Source organism: Coregonus clupeaformis, chromosome 30 (genome assembly GCF_020615455.1).
Source record: "Coregonus clupeaformis isolate EN_2021a chromosome 30, ASM2061545v1, whole genome shotgun sequence".
Lineage (NCBI taxonomy): Eukaryota > Metazoa > Chordata > Actinopteri > Salmoniformes > Salmonidae > Coregonus > Coregonus clupeaformis.
In genome coordinates, this window is record NC_059221.1 from 43427099 (window position 1) to 43441027 (window position 13929).

The following is a 13929-nucleotide window of genomic DNA, read 5'->3' on the forward strand; positions in this document are numbered from 1 at the left end:
TAACTAACATACCGGTACCTAGTACTGCTGTAATGATCTGCTATGCTGTTCATAAGGACAGCGTAACTAACATACCGGTACCTAGTACTGCTGTAATGATCTGCTATGCTGTTCATAAGGACAGCGTAACTAACATACCGGTACCTAGTACTGCTGTAATGATCTGCTATGCTGTTCATAAGGACAGCGTAACTAACATACCGGTACCTAGTACTGCTGTAATGATCTGCTATGCTGTTCATAAGGACAGCGTAACTAACATACCGGTACCTAGTACTGCTGTAATGATCTGCTATGCTGTTCATAAGGACAGCGTAACTAACATACCGGTACCTAGTACTGCTGTAATGATCTGCTATGCTGTTCATAAGGACAGCGTAACTAACATACCGGTACCTAGTACTGCTGTAATGATCTGCTATGCTGTTCATAAGGACAGCGTAACTAACATACCGGTACCTAGTACTGCTGTAATGATCTGCTATGCTGTTCATAAGGACAGCGTAACTAACATACCGGTACCTAGTACTGCTGTAATGATCTGCTATGCTGTTCATAAGGACAGCGTAACTAACATACCGGTACCTAGTACTGCTGTAATGATCTGCTATGCTGTTCATAAGGACAGCGTAACTAACATACCGGTACCTAGTACTGCTGTAATGATCTGCTATGCTGTTCATAAGGACAGCGTAACTAACATACCGGTACCTAGTACTGCTGTAATGATCTGCTATGCTGTTCATAAGGACAGCGTAACTAACATACCGGTACCTAGTACTGCTGTAATGATCTGCTATGCTGTTCATAAGGACAGCGTAACTAACATACCGGTACCTAGTACTGCTGTAATGATCTGCTATGCTGTTCATAAGGACAGCGTAACTAACATACCGGTACCTAGTACTGCTGTAATGATCTGCTATGCTGTTCATAAGGACAGCGTAACTAACATACCGGTACCTAGTACTGCTGTAATGATCTGCTATGCTGTTCATAAGGACAGCGTAACTAACATACCGGTACCTAGTACTGCTGTAATGATCTGCTATGCTGTTCATAAGGACAGCGTAACTAACATACCGGTACCTAGTACTGCTGTAATGATCTGCTATGCTGTTCATAAGGACAGCGTAACTAACATACCGGTACCTAGTACTGCTGTAATGATCTGCTATGCTGTTCATAAGGACAGCGTAACTAACATACCGGTACCTAGTACTGCTGTAATGATCTGCTATGCTGTTCATAAGGACAGCGTAACTAACATACCGGTACCTAGTACTGCTGTAACAGCCAACATAACGTGTAACGTAATTTATTTAAAAAGTCATTACTTCATAACATTGCTCAACATTTTCTTAACATTTGTCATAACTAGTTAAAGCAATGCATTTGTATCTACAGTGCCTTCGGAAAGTATTCAGACCCCTTGACAAAGCAAAAACAGGTTTGTAGAAATTTTAGCAAATGTATATATATAAAAAAAAAAAAACTGAAATACCTTATTAACATAAGTATTCAGACCCGTTGCTATGAGACTCGAAATTGAGCTCAGGTGCATCCCATTTCCATTAATCATCCTTGAGATGTTTCTACAACTTGATTGGAGTCCACCTGGGGTAAATTCAATTGATTGGACATGATTTGGAAAGGCACACACCTGTCTATATAAGGTCCCAAAGTTGACAGTGCATGTCAGAGCAAAAACCAAGCCATGAAGTCGAAGGAATAGAGTGGCCAGACGGAAGCCACTCCTCAGTAAAAGGCACATGACAGCCCACTTGGAGTTTGCCAAAAGGCACCAAAAGCCTCTCAGACCATGATAAACAAGATTCTCTGGTCTGATGAAACCAAGATTGAACTCTTTGGCCTGAATGCCAAGCGTCACGTCTGGAGGAAACCTAGCACCATCCCTACGGTGAAGCATGGTGGTGGCAGCATTACGCTGTGGGGATGTTTTTCAGCGGCAGGGACTGGGAGACTAGTCAGGATCGAGGGAAAGATGAACGGAGCAAAGTACAGAGAGATCCTCCAGAGCGCTCAGGACCTCAGACTGGGACGAAGGTTCACCTTCCAACAGGACAACGACCCTAAGCACACAGTCAAGACAACGCAGGAGTGGCTTTGGGTCAGGTTTCTGAATGTCCTTGAGTGGCCCAGCCAGAGCCCGGACTTGAACCCAATCCAACATCATTGGAGAGACCTGAAAATAGCTGTGCAGCGACGCTCCCCATCCGTTCTGACAGAGCTTGATAAAATCTGCAGAGAAGAATGGGAGAAACTCCCTGTCACACCCTGGCTCTGGGGACTCTATATGTTGAGCCAGGGTGTGTAGATTCTATGTGTTCTTGTTCTATGTCGGTATTCTAGAGTTGTGTTTTTCTATATTGGCCAGTATGGTTCTCAATCAGAGGCAACGAGTATCAGCTGTTGCTTGTTGTCTCTGATTGGGAGCCATACTTAAGCAGCCAGGTTACCCACAGTAGTTGTGGGATCTTGTTCCGTTTGGTTTGTTCCGTGTTGGTTGTTTAACCTAGGACGTCACGTTGTTCGTTTATTGTTTTGTTCTTGTTATCACTTTGGATAATAAAGTATGTTCGCTCATCACGCTGCGCCTTGGTCCACTCCGTTCAACGATCGTGACAGAAGATCCCACCATACCAGGACCAAGCAGCGTGTCCAGGAGCAGGCAGCCTGGACATGGGAGGAAGCGCCGGGTAAGGAGCTGGAGAGGTTGGCGATGGCCCAGGTGGGCCAATTGTGGTCCTGGGAGGACATGCTCGGGGGAAAAGGGCCATGGGCTAAGGTTAAGGCCCTGGCGAGAGAGGAGCAACGGCGTCAACAGTGTCGTCGTCGGACGGACGAGAGGCAACCCCAGAACATTTTTAGGGGGGGGCACACGGCATGGGCGACTGGGCAGCAGGAGGCTGCCACAGGGCGAAATGGGAGATTAGGAGAGGAGGCCACCGGGTTTGGGGGCCAGAAGGCAGGTTGGCGGAGCCTGGATGGAGAGCAGAGCCAACTCCCCGTACTCAGGCATGGCAGCATGAGACTGGGCAGGTTCCGGGGTATGCGGAGCTGCGTACTGTGCCACGAGTGGTCCGGCATAGTCCGGTACGTCCTGTGCGAGCACCCCGCACGTGTCGTGCGAAGGTGGGCATGCAGCCAGGACGGAGTGTGCCGGCTCAGCGCTCGTGGCCTCCAGTGCCTCTCCTCGGTCCCGGATATCCTGCGCCAGTGTCACGTGCTGTTATGCCAGTACGGATACACAGCCCTGTACGTCCTGTGCTGATGCCTCACACAGAGTGTGTGAAGGTAGGCATTCAGCCAGGACGGGTTGTGGCAGCTCTTCACTCCAGGCCTCCTATCCGTCTCCACAGCCCGGCCCGGCCTGTTCCTGCTCCTCGCACCAAGCCTCCGGTGCGCGTCGCCAGTCCAGCCAGGCCTGTTCCTGCCACTCGCACCAAGCCTACGGTGCGCATCGCCAGCCCGGCCCGGCCTGTTCCTGCCCCTCGCACCAAGCCTACGGTGCGCGTCGCCAGCCCGGCCCGGCCTGTTCCTGCCCTTCGCACCAAGCCTACGGTGCGCATCGCCAGCCCGGCCCGGTCGGTTCCTGCCACTCGCACCAAGCCAGGGGTGCGCATCGCCAGCCCGGCCCGGCCTGTTCCTGCCCCTCGCACCAAGCCTACGGTGTGCGTCGCCAGCCCGGCCCGGCCTGTTCCTGCCCTTCGCACCAAGCCTACGGTGCGCATCGCCAGCCCGGCCTGTTCCTGCTCCCCGCACCAAGCTAACGGTGCGCGTCGCCAGCCCGGCCCGGTCTGTTCCTGCCACTCGCACCAAGCCTACGGTGCGCGTCGCCAGCCCGGCCCGGCCTGTTCCTGCCACTCGCACCAAGCCTACGGTGCGCGTCGCCAGCCCGGCCCGGCCTGTTCCTGCCCCTCGCACCAAGCCTACGGTGTGCGTCGCCAGCCCGGCCCGGCCTGTTCCTGCCACTCGCACCAAGCCTACGGTGTGCGTCGCCAGCCCGGCCCGGCCTGTTCCTGCCCCTCGCACCAAGCCTACGGTGCGCGTCGCCAGCCCGGCCCGGCCTGTTCCTGCCCTTCGCACCAAGCCTACGGTGCGCGTCGCCAGCCCGGCCCGGTCTGTTCCTGCCACTCGCACCAAACCTACGGTGCGCGTCGCCAGCCCGGCCCGGCCTGTTCCTGCCACTCGCACCAAGCCTACGGTGCGCGTCGCCAGCCCGGCCCGGCCTGTTCCTGCCCCTCGCACCAAGCCTACGGTGTGCGTCGCCAGCCCGGCCCGGCCTGTTCCTGCCACTCGCACCAAGCCTACGGTGTGCGTCGCCAGCCCGGCCCGGCCTGTTCCTGCCCCTCGCACCAAGCCTACGGTGCGCGTCGCCAGCCCGGCCCGGCCTGTTCCTGCCCTTCGCACCAAGCCTACGGTGCGCATCGCCAGCCCGGCCCGGTCTGTTCCTGCCACTCGCACCAAGCCTACGGTGCGCGTCGCCAGCCCGGCCCGGCCTGTTCCTGCCACTCGCACCAAGCCAGGGGTGCGAGTCGTCAGCCCGGTAAGGCCCGTTCCTGCTCCACGCACCAAGCCAGGGGTGCGCATCGTCAGCCCGGTCCGGCCCGTTGCTGCTCCACGCACCAAGCCAGGGGTGCGCGATCGTCAGCCCGGTCCGGCCCGTTCCTGCTCCACGCACCCAAGCCGGGGGTGCGCATTGTCAGCCCGGCACGGCCCGTTCCGGCTCCACGCACCAAGCCAGGGGTGCGCATCGTCAGCCCGGTCCGGCCCGTTCCTGCTCCACGCACCAAGCCAGGGGTGCGGCGTCGTCAGTCCGGCACAACCCGGTGCCTGGGTCACCGGTGCCTGGTCAGGTACCGGTCAGCTGCTCCACACCGGAGCTTAAGCAATCCGCTCCTACGATGTCCAGTCCAGCTCCAGCCAGCGGGGCCAGACCGGACCAGGGGCGCTACGGGGGGATTATTGGAAGGTGGTGGGCAAGCCCGGAGCCGGAACCGCCTCCGAGGAGGAATGCCCACCCAGCCCTCCCCTGTTTGGTTTATGTGGAGGCGCGGTCGCAGTCCGCGCCTTTGGGGGGGGGTACTGTCACACCCTGGCTCTAGGGACTCTATATGTTGAGCCAGGGTGTGTAGATTCTATGTGTTCTTGTTCTATGTCGGTATTCTAGAGTTGTGTTTTCTATGTTGGCCAGTATGGTTCTCAATCAGAAGCAACGAGTATCAGCTGTTGCTTGTTGTCTCTGATTGGGAGCCATACTTAAGCAGCCAGGTTACCCACAGTAGTTGTGGGATCTTGTTCCGTTTGGTTTGTTCCGTGTTGGTTGTTTAACCTAGGACGTCACGTTGTTCGTTTATTGTTTTGTTCTTGTTATCACTAAAGATAATAAAGTATGTTCGCTCATCACGCTGCGCCTTGGTCCACTCCGTTCAACGATCGTGACACTCCCCAAATACAGGTGTGCCAAGTGTCACACCCAATACTCTAGGCTGTAATCGCTGCCAAAAGTGCTTCAACAAAGTACTGAGTAAAGGGTCTGAATACTTACAGGGTTTTTCTGTATTTTTACTATTTTCTACATTGTAGAATAATAGTGAAGATATCAAAACTATGAAATAACACATATGGAATCATTTAGTAACCAAAAAAGTGTTAAACAAATCAAAATATATTTTATATTTGAGATTCTTCAAATAGCCACCCTTTGCCTTGATGACAGCTTTGCACACTCTTGGCATTCTCTCAACCAGCTTCACCTGGAATGCTTTTCCAATAGTCTTGGAGTTCCCACATATGCTGGCTGCTTTTCCTTCACTCTGTGGTCCGACTCATCCCAAACCATCTCAATTTGGTTGAGGTCGGGGGATTGTGGAGGCCAGGTCATCTGATGCAGCACTCCATCACTCTCCTTCTTGGTAAAATAGCCCTTACACCGCCTGTCCCACAAAAATATGGCGGTTGGAACCAAAAATCTCAAATTTGGACTCCAGACCAAAGGACACATTTCCACCGGTCTAATGTCCATTGCTCGTATTTCTTGGCCCAAGCAAGTCTCTTCTTCTTATCGGTGTCCTTTAGTAGTGGTTTCTTTGCAGCAATTCGACCATGAAGGCCTGATTCACACAGTCTCCTCTGAACAGTTGATGTTGAGAAGCATTTATTTGGGCTGCAATTTCTGAGGCTGGTAAATCTAATGAACTTATCCTCTGCAACAGAGGTAACTCTGGGTCTTCCATTACTGTGGCGGTCCTCATGAGAGGCAGTTTCATCATAGTGCTTGGTAGTTTTTGCGACTGCACTTGAAGAAACATTCTAAGTCAGTATTGACTGACCTTCATGTCTTTAAGTAATGATGGACTGTCGTTTCTCTTTGGTTATTTGAGCTGTTCTTGCCATAATATGGACTTGATCTTTTACCAAATAGGACTATTTTCTCACAACACAACTGATTGGCTCAAACGCATTAAGGAACAAAATTCCACAAATTAACTTTTAATAAGACACACCTGTTAATTGAAATGCATTCCAGGTGACTACCTTATGAAGCTGGTTGAGAGAATGCCAAGAGTGTGCAAAGCTGTCATCAAGGCAAAGGGTGGCTATTTGAAGAATCTCAAATATAAAATATATTTTGATTTGTTTATCACCTTTTTGGTTACTACATGATTCCATATGTGTTATTTCATAGTTTTGATGTCTTCACTATTATTCTACAATGTAGAAAATATAAAAAAAATAAACAAAAACCCTGGAATGAGTAGGTGTCCAACCTTTTGACTGGTTCTGTATATGTATATATATGTGCGTGAGATCAGTTCTATATTCTGAGTGGTAAGGTTTCACTATGTCCAGCAGTTTAGACAGAAGAACATGAAGCTAGTTCTAGTATTGGTGATACCACTTTATAAATATTGTAATAAAATCTATTCGAGTTTAGTTCTATTTCATTCATATCACATGTCTGCTGTATTTTTGTATTGATAGACTTTATTAAATCAGAAACACACACACATGGTTTTGTATTGACACACACAATGAGACAGCGTTCTGTTTAAAATGGTTTATTAATTTCCTCCCCATAAAAAGTAGCACTGCATCATTTGTTCTTTTTACACAATCATGTTTTCTTTCCAGTGAAATGTAATATAATGTTCTCTACTGTTCTCCAAACTCAACAGGTCAATCTGCTGGCTTGTTCAACAATAAATCACAAGCAATGTTCCCTCTAAGATGAAGCATGAGATTGAACTTCACTCAACTTCCTAGAGTTTTCCCCCTTAATTAACACTATCGATGTTTCCCTTTGCTGTGGAATTGTGATAGAATCAACGCAATATTAGCCACTTTCTATGCAACATACCGAAACAAAACTAACTAGCAAGACTTAATATGCAAAACTAACAATGCGAGAGATTTTGTTGTAGGCAGAATGCATTCTATTACATTGACACGCACAACTCAGCCCATACTCTAAACAGACCACAGTGCGGCATAACCAATCAATCGGAAAAACATGAGATGAAACACTTCCTTTAAACATGACGTCACACACACACACACTGTAAAGGCTGCATCACAATATCATGGCACAAGTGTTACAAACATTATTTCATTCTGTTTTTAAAAACATTTCTTCAGTGCTGATCGATGGAGTGAAATGACAAAAATCTGAAAGGTAGAAAAATTGAGGATAAATCTTTGTCCCCTTGTCAACCTAACCCAGAGAGAACGTTCTGTTCTAAAGGCTCTACTGCCCCCTCCTGGTTACAGCCGGTACTAACCCAGACTTCTGAACGTTATAAGGCAGTGGTCGCCACTGGTCGATCTTCAAGGCATTCCTGGTCGATCACTAAACATTTCTGTAGAAAAGCCAACGATAAAAGTTTGCTATCCTTTTTTATTTGTGTTGCGATGTTGGTGGTAGGTAGGTGCATTGATTCAGAAGCCTTGCGCACCAGGTTGGCAAAGTGTTCCCATTTTGAAATGTTTAATTTGTCTGAAAAGATCAACCCCGCATACCCGGCAGACCGGGAGATCTGTGCCTAAATTGAGTGTGTGTACTGCGCTGGCCAATCGGATAATGCAAATCACTGTGCCTACAGATCTTCCAGGACCCTGGCCACAGCAAAGTTTGATAGGCTACTAGCCTACATAAGATTGAATAACTTTTAAAACCATGACCACAGAGAGACTGTCATAGAATACAGCAAAGAGGTGCATGTTTACTCAGCACTGTCAACACTGTTTTTATTCAACACTATTACAAAACATAAAACGCGCTTCATACTTCCACTGGCTCTGCAGCTGTAATGAATACGTAACCAAGTGTATAATAACCCTGTTTTCATTATTATTAGCAGCTCGTCCTGTCTATTTTAATATCGAGGAATATTTCACTTTCTCTGGTCGTAGGAACAACATGAATTTGTGCATGAGGCAGATGCGGTGCGACTCGAGTTACACCATCAGGTGGAAGACGGTGTCCCCTCTCTCTGGTCAGTCTCACCAGAGGAAAGGAAGGAGAGAAGGGACCGTGAGAGGCGGGACCCTCTTCTGCTCTCTCCCTCCCTCTGCTGAGACTAATGCCGTGTTCACAACAACTGGGAACTCGGAAATCTCTGCCTTCAGACTTCAGCGTGTTCAAGAAAACTGGGAACTCTCAATGTTTTTTTTTTAGATCCGACTGGGAAAAATAGTTTAACGGTCATCCAATTCGGAATTCCAAGTCGAAACTCTGGCATCTTTCTAGAGCTCCGATTTTCCGACCTGAAGATCACTGACGTCATGATTTGACCTAGTTTTATTTTTCTCAAGTTCCCAGTTGTCTTGAAAGCACCATGAACATAAGATGCAGGTACCATCAGTCCAGTAAAATAAAAAAGCGAATTATTTCAATTCATGCTCTGCAGTGCCTCGCAAGTGCTACACCAACTGATCTATTTAGTTATCAAAGCTGGAGTTTTGAAATATAATATGGTCTGAGAATAACAATATTGACAGGCCAGGCATATAGCCAATATGCTGTGATAATGTATTAGGCCTACTGCACAAACCTCATTCCTACAAAACTGTTTTTATTAGGTTAATGTTAAATTTTTAAAGTAATTTAAAGAAATACTATCTGAGCTGTAAAGCTCGGCTTGTTTTTTGACTGCGAAAGTGATCTTGACTCAGAAAAGGTTGGTGACCACTGTTCTAAAGACTCTACTGCCCCTCCTGGTCACAGCCAGTACTACCTCAGACTTCTGAATGGAAGGATTTACTGAATTAACGCTCATACTGTGTCTGCAGACATAGGAGGGCGCCTCTCAAATAGTACCCTTTACCTTAGTGCACTACTTTAGTGCACTATAAAGAGAATAGGGTTCCATTTGGGACGTATTGATACAGTATCTGCTGATTTGATACAGTACTAAAAGAAACGCCCGTCTCTCTGTCTGTCTGTCTGTCTGCCTGCCTGCCTGTCTGCCTGTCTGTCTGCGTTCCTGCCGGTCTGTCAGTCCCATAGGCCTGAGAGTCACATACACTAGCAGCAACACACACACACACACACACACACACACACACACACACACACACACACACACACACACACACACCAGTCTTGTACAGCTAACCTTGTGGGGACACACAATTCAGTCCCATTCAAAATCCTATTTTCCCTAACCCCTAACCCTAACCCTAACCCTAACCCTAACCTTAACCCTAAACCTAACCCTAGCTCCTAACCCTAACCCTTAACGTAATTCTAACCTTAACCCTAAACCCTCTAGAAATAGCATTTGACCTTGTGGGGACAAACAAAATGTCCCCAGTTGGTCAAATTTTTGTTTGTTTAATATTCTTGAGGGGACTTCTGGTCCCCACAAGAATAGTTAAACACGTCCACACACACACACACACACACCGGTGAGAAAGGTTGTGTCTGTCTTCAGAAAGTTGTTCAAAGTGTTTAAAAAGCTTCTCAGCTAAACTGGACAGTTTAAAAGAGGTTCAAATCACAAGTGATTTTTTGGGCCCACAAAGTAATAATAATAATAATAATAATAATAATAATAGGGGGGGATTCAGGAATTCAGCTAAAAATGATTTAAATTTATGAAAATATGCTCCCAACTATTCCTATGAATAAAAATAAAGATTTGTGATTTTGTCTCAATGTAATCAATGTATGAAATTATCATGTTATTTAAAATTAGTTGTGGTGAATTTGCAGTGTTCAAATTATTATAATAATGTTTTGGCCCCCCGACCAGCCACTTGCCCACCCCTGCTATACAGTATCTTCATCCATCTTAGAAACATCCGTCATGGGTGTGGCTTCACTACTCCCCCCCCCTCTTTCCTTCTCTCCCTCCAGCATGGCTGTGCACTCCTCCGTCTCTCTCCTCTTCTCCTCCTTCTCCTCTCTCTCCAGCAGCTTGTAGTTGATGCCCATCCCTACGAAGAGGAAGACTGAGGAGATGATGAGGATGATACCACAACACAGATAGGTCCACTGGTAGTCACCATACAAGTCATAGAAACGACCTGGAGGGGGGGAGAGAGAGAGAGAGAGAGAGAGAGAGAGAGAGAGAGAGAGAGAGAGAGAGAGAGAGAGAGAGAGAGAGAGAGAGAGAGAGAGAGAGCGGGAGGTAAAGAAAGGGGGGAGAGGTAAAGAAAAAGAGAGAAAGAGAGAAGGGAAAGGGAGAGTTGGCAGATGTTAATGATGACAAAAAGGGACATTTGTCCATTGTGATAAACAGGACCAAATATCTGTATATGTGTATATATATATATATATATATATATATATATATATATATATATATATATATATATATATATATATATATATATATATATATATACACACACACACACAGTGGGGAGAACAAGTATTTGATACACTGCCGATTTTGCAGGTTTTCCTACTTACAAAGCATGTAGTGATCTGTAATTTTTATCATAGGTACACTTCAACTGTGAGAGACGGAATCTAAAACAAAAATCCAGAAAATCACATTATATGATTTTTAAGTAATTCATTTGCATTTTATTGCATGACATAAGTATTTGATCACCTACCAACCAGTAAGAATTCCGGCTCTCACAGACCTGTTCGTTTTTTCTTTAAGAAGCCCTCCTGTTCTCCACTCATTACCTGTATTAACTGCACCTGTTTGAACTCGTTACCTGTATAAAAGACACCTGTCCACACACTCAATCAAACAGACTCCAACCTCTCCACAATGGCCAAGACCAGAGAGCTGTGTAAGGACATCAGGGATACAATTGTAGACCTGCACAAGGCTGGGATGGGCTACAGGACAATAGGCAAGCAGCTTGGTGAGAAGGCAACAACTGTTGGCGCAATTATTAGAAAATGGAAGAAGTTCAAGACGACGGTCAATCACCCTCAGTCTGGGGCTCCATGCAAGATCTCACCTCGTGGGGCATCAACGATCATGAGGAAGGTGAGGGATCAGCCCAGAACTACATGGCAGGACCTGGTCAATGACCTGAAGAGAGCTGGGACCACCGTCTCAAAGAAAACCATTAGTAACACACTACGCCGTCATGGATTAAAATCCTGCAGCGCACGCAAGGTCCCCCTGCTCAAGCCAGCGCATGTCCAGGCCTGTCTGAAGTTTGCCAATGACCATCTGGATGATCCAGAGGAGGAATGGGAGAAGGTCATGTGGTCTGATGAGACAAAAATCGAGCTTTTTGGTCTAAACTCCGTGTTTGGAGGAACGCCGTGTTTGGAGGAAGAAGAAGGATGAGTACAACCCCAAGAACACCATCCCAACCGTGAAGCATGGAGGTAGAAACATCATTCTTTGGAGATGCTTTTCTGCAAAGGGGACAGGACGACTGCACCGTATTGAGGGGAGGATGGATGGGGCCATGTATCGCGAGATCTTGGCCAACAACCTCCTTCCCTCAGTAAGAGTATTGAAGATGGGTCGTGGCTGGGTCTTCCAGCATGACAACGACCCGAAACACACAGCCAGGGCAACTAAGGAGTGGCTCCGTAGAAGCATCTCAAGGTCCTGGAGTGGCCTAGCCAGTCTCCAGACCTGAACCCAATAGAAAATCTTTGGAGTGAGGCTGAAAGTCCGTATTGCCCAGCGACAGCCCCGAAACCTGAAGGATCTGGAGAAGGTCTGTATGGAGGAGTGGGCCAAAATCCCCTGCTGCAGTGTGTGCAAACCTGGTCAAGACCTACAGGAAACGTATGATCTCTGTAATTGCAAACAAAGGTTTCTGTACCAAATATTAAGTTCTGCTTTTCTGATGTATCAAATACTTATGTCATGCAATAAAATGCAAATTAATTACTTAAAAATCATACAATGTGATTTTCTGGATTTTTGTTTTAGATTCCGTCTCTCACAGTTGAAGTGTACCTATGATAAAAATTACAGACCTCTACATGCTTTGTAAGTAGGAAAACCTGCATAATCGGCAGTGTATCAAATACTTGTTCTCCCCACTGTGGGGGAAAAAAGTATTTAGTCAGCCACCAATTGTGCAAGTTCTCCCACTTAAAAAGATGAGAGAGGCCTGTAATTTTCATCATAGGTACACGTCAACTATGACAGACAAAATTAGATTTTTTTTCTCCAGAAAATCACATTGTAGGATTTTTAATGAATTTATTTGCAAATTATGGTGGAAAATAAGCATTTGGTCAATAACAAAAGTTTCTCAATACTTTGTTATATACCCTTTGTTGGCAATGACACAGGTCAAACGTTTTCTGTAAGTCTTCACAAGGTTTTCACACACTGTTGCTGGTATTTTGGCCCATTCCTCCTTGCAGATCTCCTCTAGAGCAGTGATGTTTTGGGGCTGTCGCTGGGCAACACGGACTTTCAACTCCCTCCAAAGATTTTCTATGGGGTTGAGATCTGGAGACTGGCTAGGCCACTCCAGGACCTTGAAATGCTTCTTACGAAGCCACTCCTTCATTGCCCGGGCGGTGTGTTTGGGATCATTGTCATGCTGAAAGACCCAGCCACGTTTCATCTTCAATGCCCTTTGCTGATGGAAGGAGGTTTTCACTCAAAATCTCACGATACATGGCCCCATTCATTCTTTCCTTTACACGGATTAGTCGTCCTGGTCCCTTTACAGAAAAACAGCCCCAAAGCATGATGTTTCCACCCCCATGCTTCACAGTAGGTATGGTGTTCTTTGGATGCAACTCAGCATTCTTTGTCCTCCAAACACGACGAGTTGAGTTTTTACCAAAAAGTTATATTTTGGTTTCATCTGAAATTCTCCCAATCCTCTTCTGGATCATCCAAATGCACTCTAGCAAACTTCAGACGGGCCTGGACATGTACTGGCTTAAGCAGGGGGACACGTCTGGCACTGCAGGATTTGAGTCCCTGGCGGCGTAGTGTGTTACTGATGGTAGGCTTTGTTACTTTGGTCCCAGCTCTCTGCAGGTCATTCACTAGGTCCCCCCGTGTGGTTCTGGGAATTTTGCTCACCGTTCTTGTGATCATTTTGACCCCACGGGGTGAGATCTTACGTGGAGCCCCAGATCGAGGGAGATTATCAGTGGTCTTGTATGTCTTCCATTTCCTAATAATTGCTCCCACAGTTGATTTCTTCAAACCAAGCTGCTTACCTATTTCAGATTCAGTCTTCCCAGCCTGGTGCAGGAGCCTCTTAAAGAAGAAGTTACAGGTCTGTGAGAGCCAGAAATCTTGCTTGTTTGTAGGTGACCAAATACTTATTTTCCACCATCATTTGCAAATAAATTCATAAAAAATCCTACAATGTGATTTTCTGGATTTGTTTTCTCAATTTGTCTGTCATAGTTGACGTGTACCTATGATGAAAATTACAGGCCTCTCATCTTTTTAAGTGGGAGAACTTGCACAATTGGTGGCTGACTAAATACTTTTT

General features: G+C 46.9%; 1 protein-coding gene across 1 annotated transcript in view; it reads right to left on the bottom strand.

Annotated features, from left to right (window-relative positions):
- Nucleotides 1-9856: 9856 nt before the first annotated feature.
- The window catches only part of LOC121546644 (monocarboxylate transporter 1-like), a 105777-nt gene continuing 101704 nt past the window's right edge, over nucleotides 9857-13929 (bottom strand). Inside the window, exon 5 of the mRNA XM_045209586.1 lies at nucleotides 9857-10554. Coding sequence (XP_045065521.1) covers nucleotides 10298-10554 — 257 coding nt within the window. The 3' untranslated portion in view covers nucleotides 9857-10297. The remainder of the gene's footprint in view (nucleotides 10555-13929) is intronic.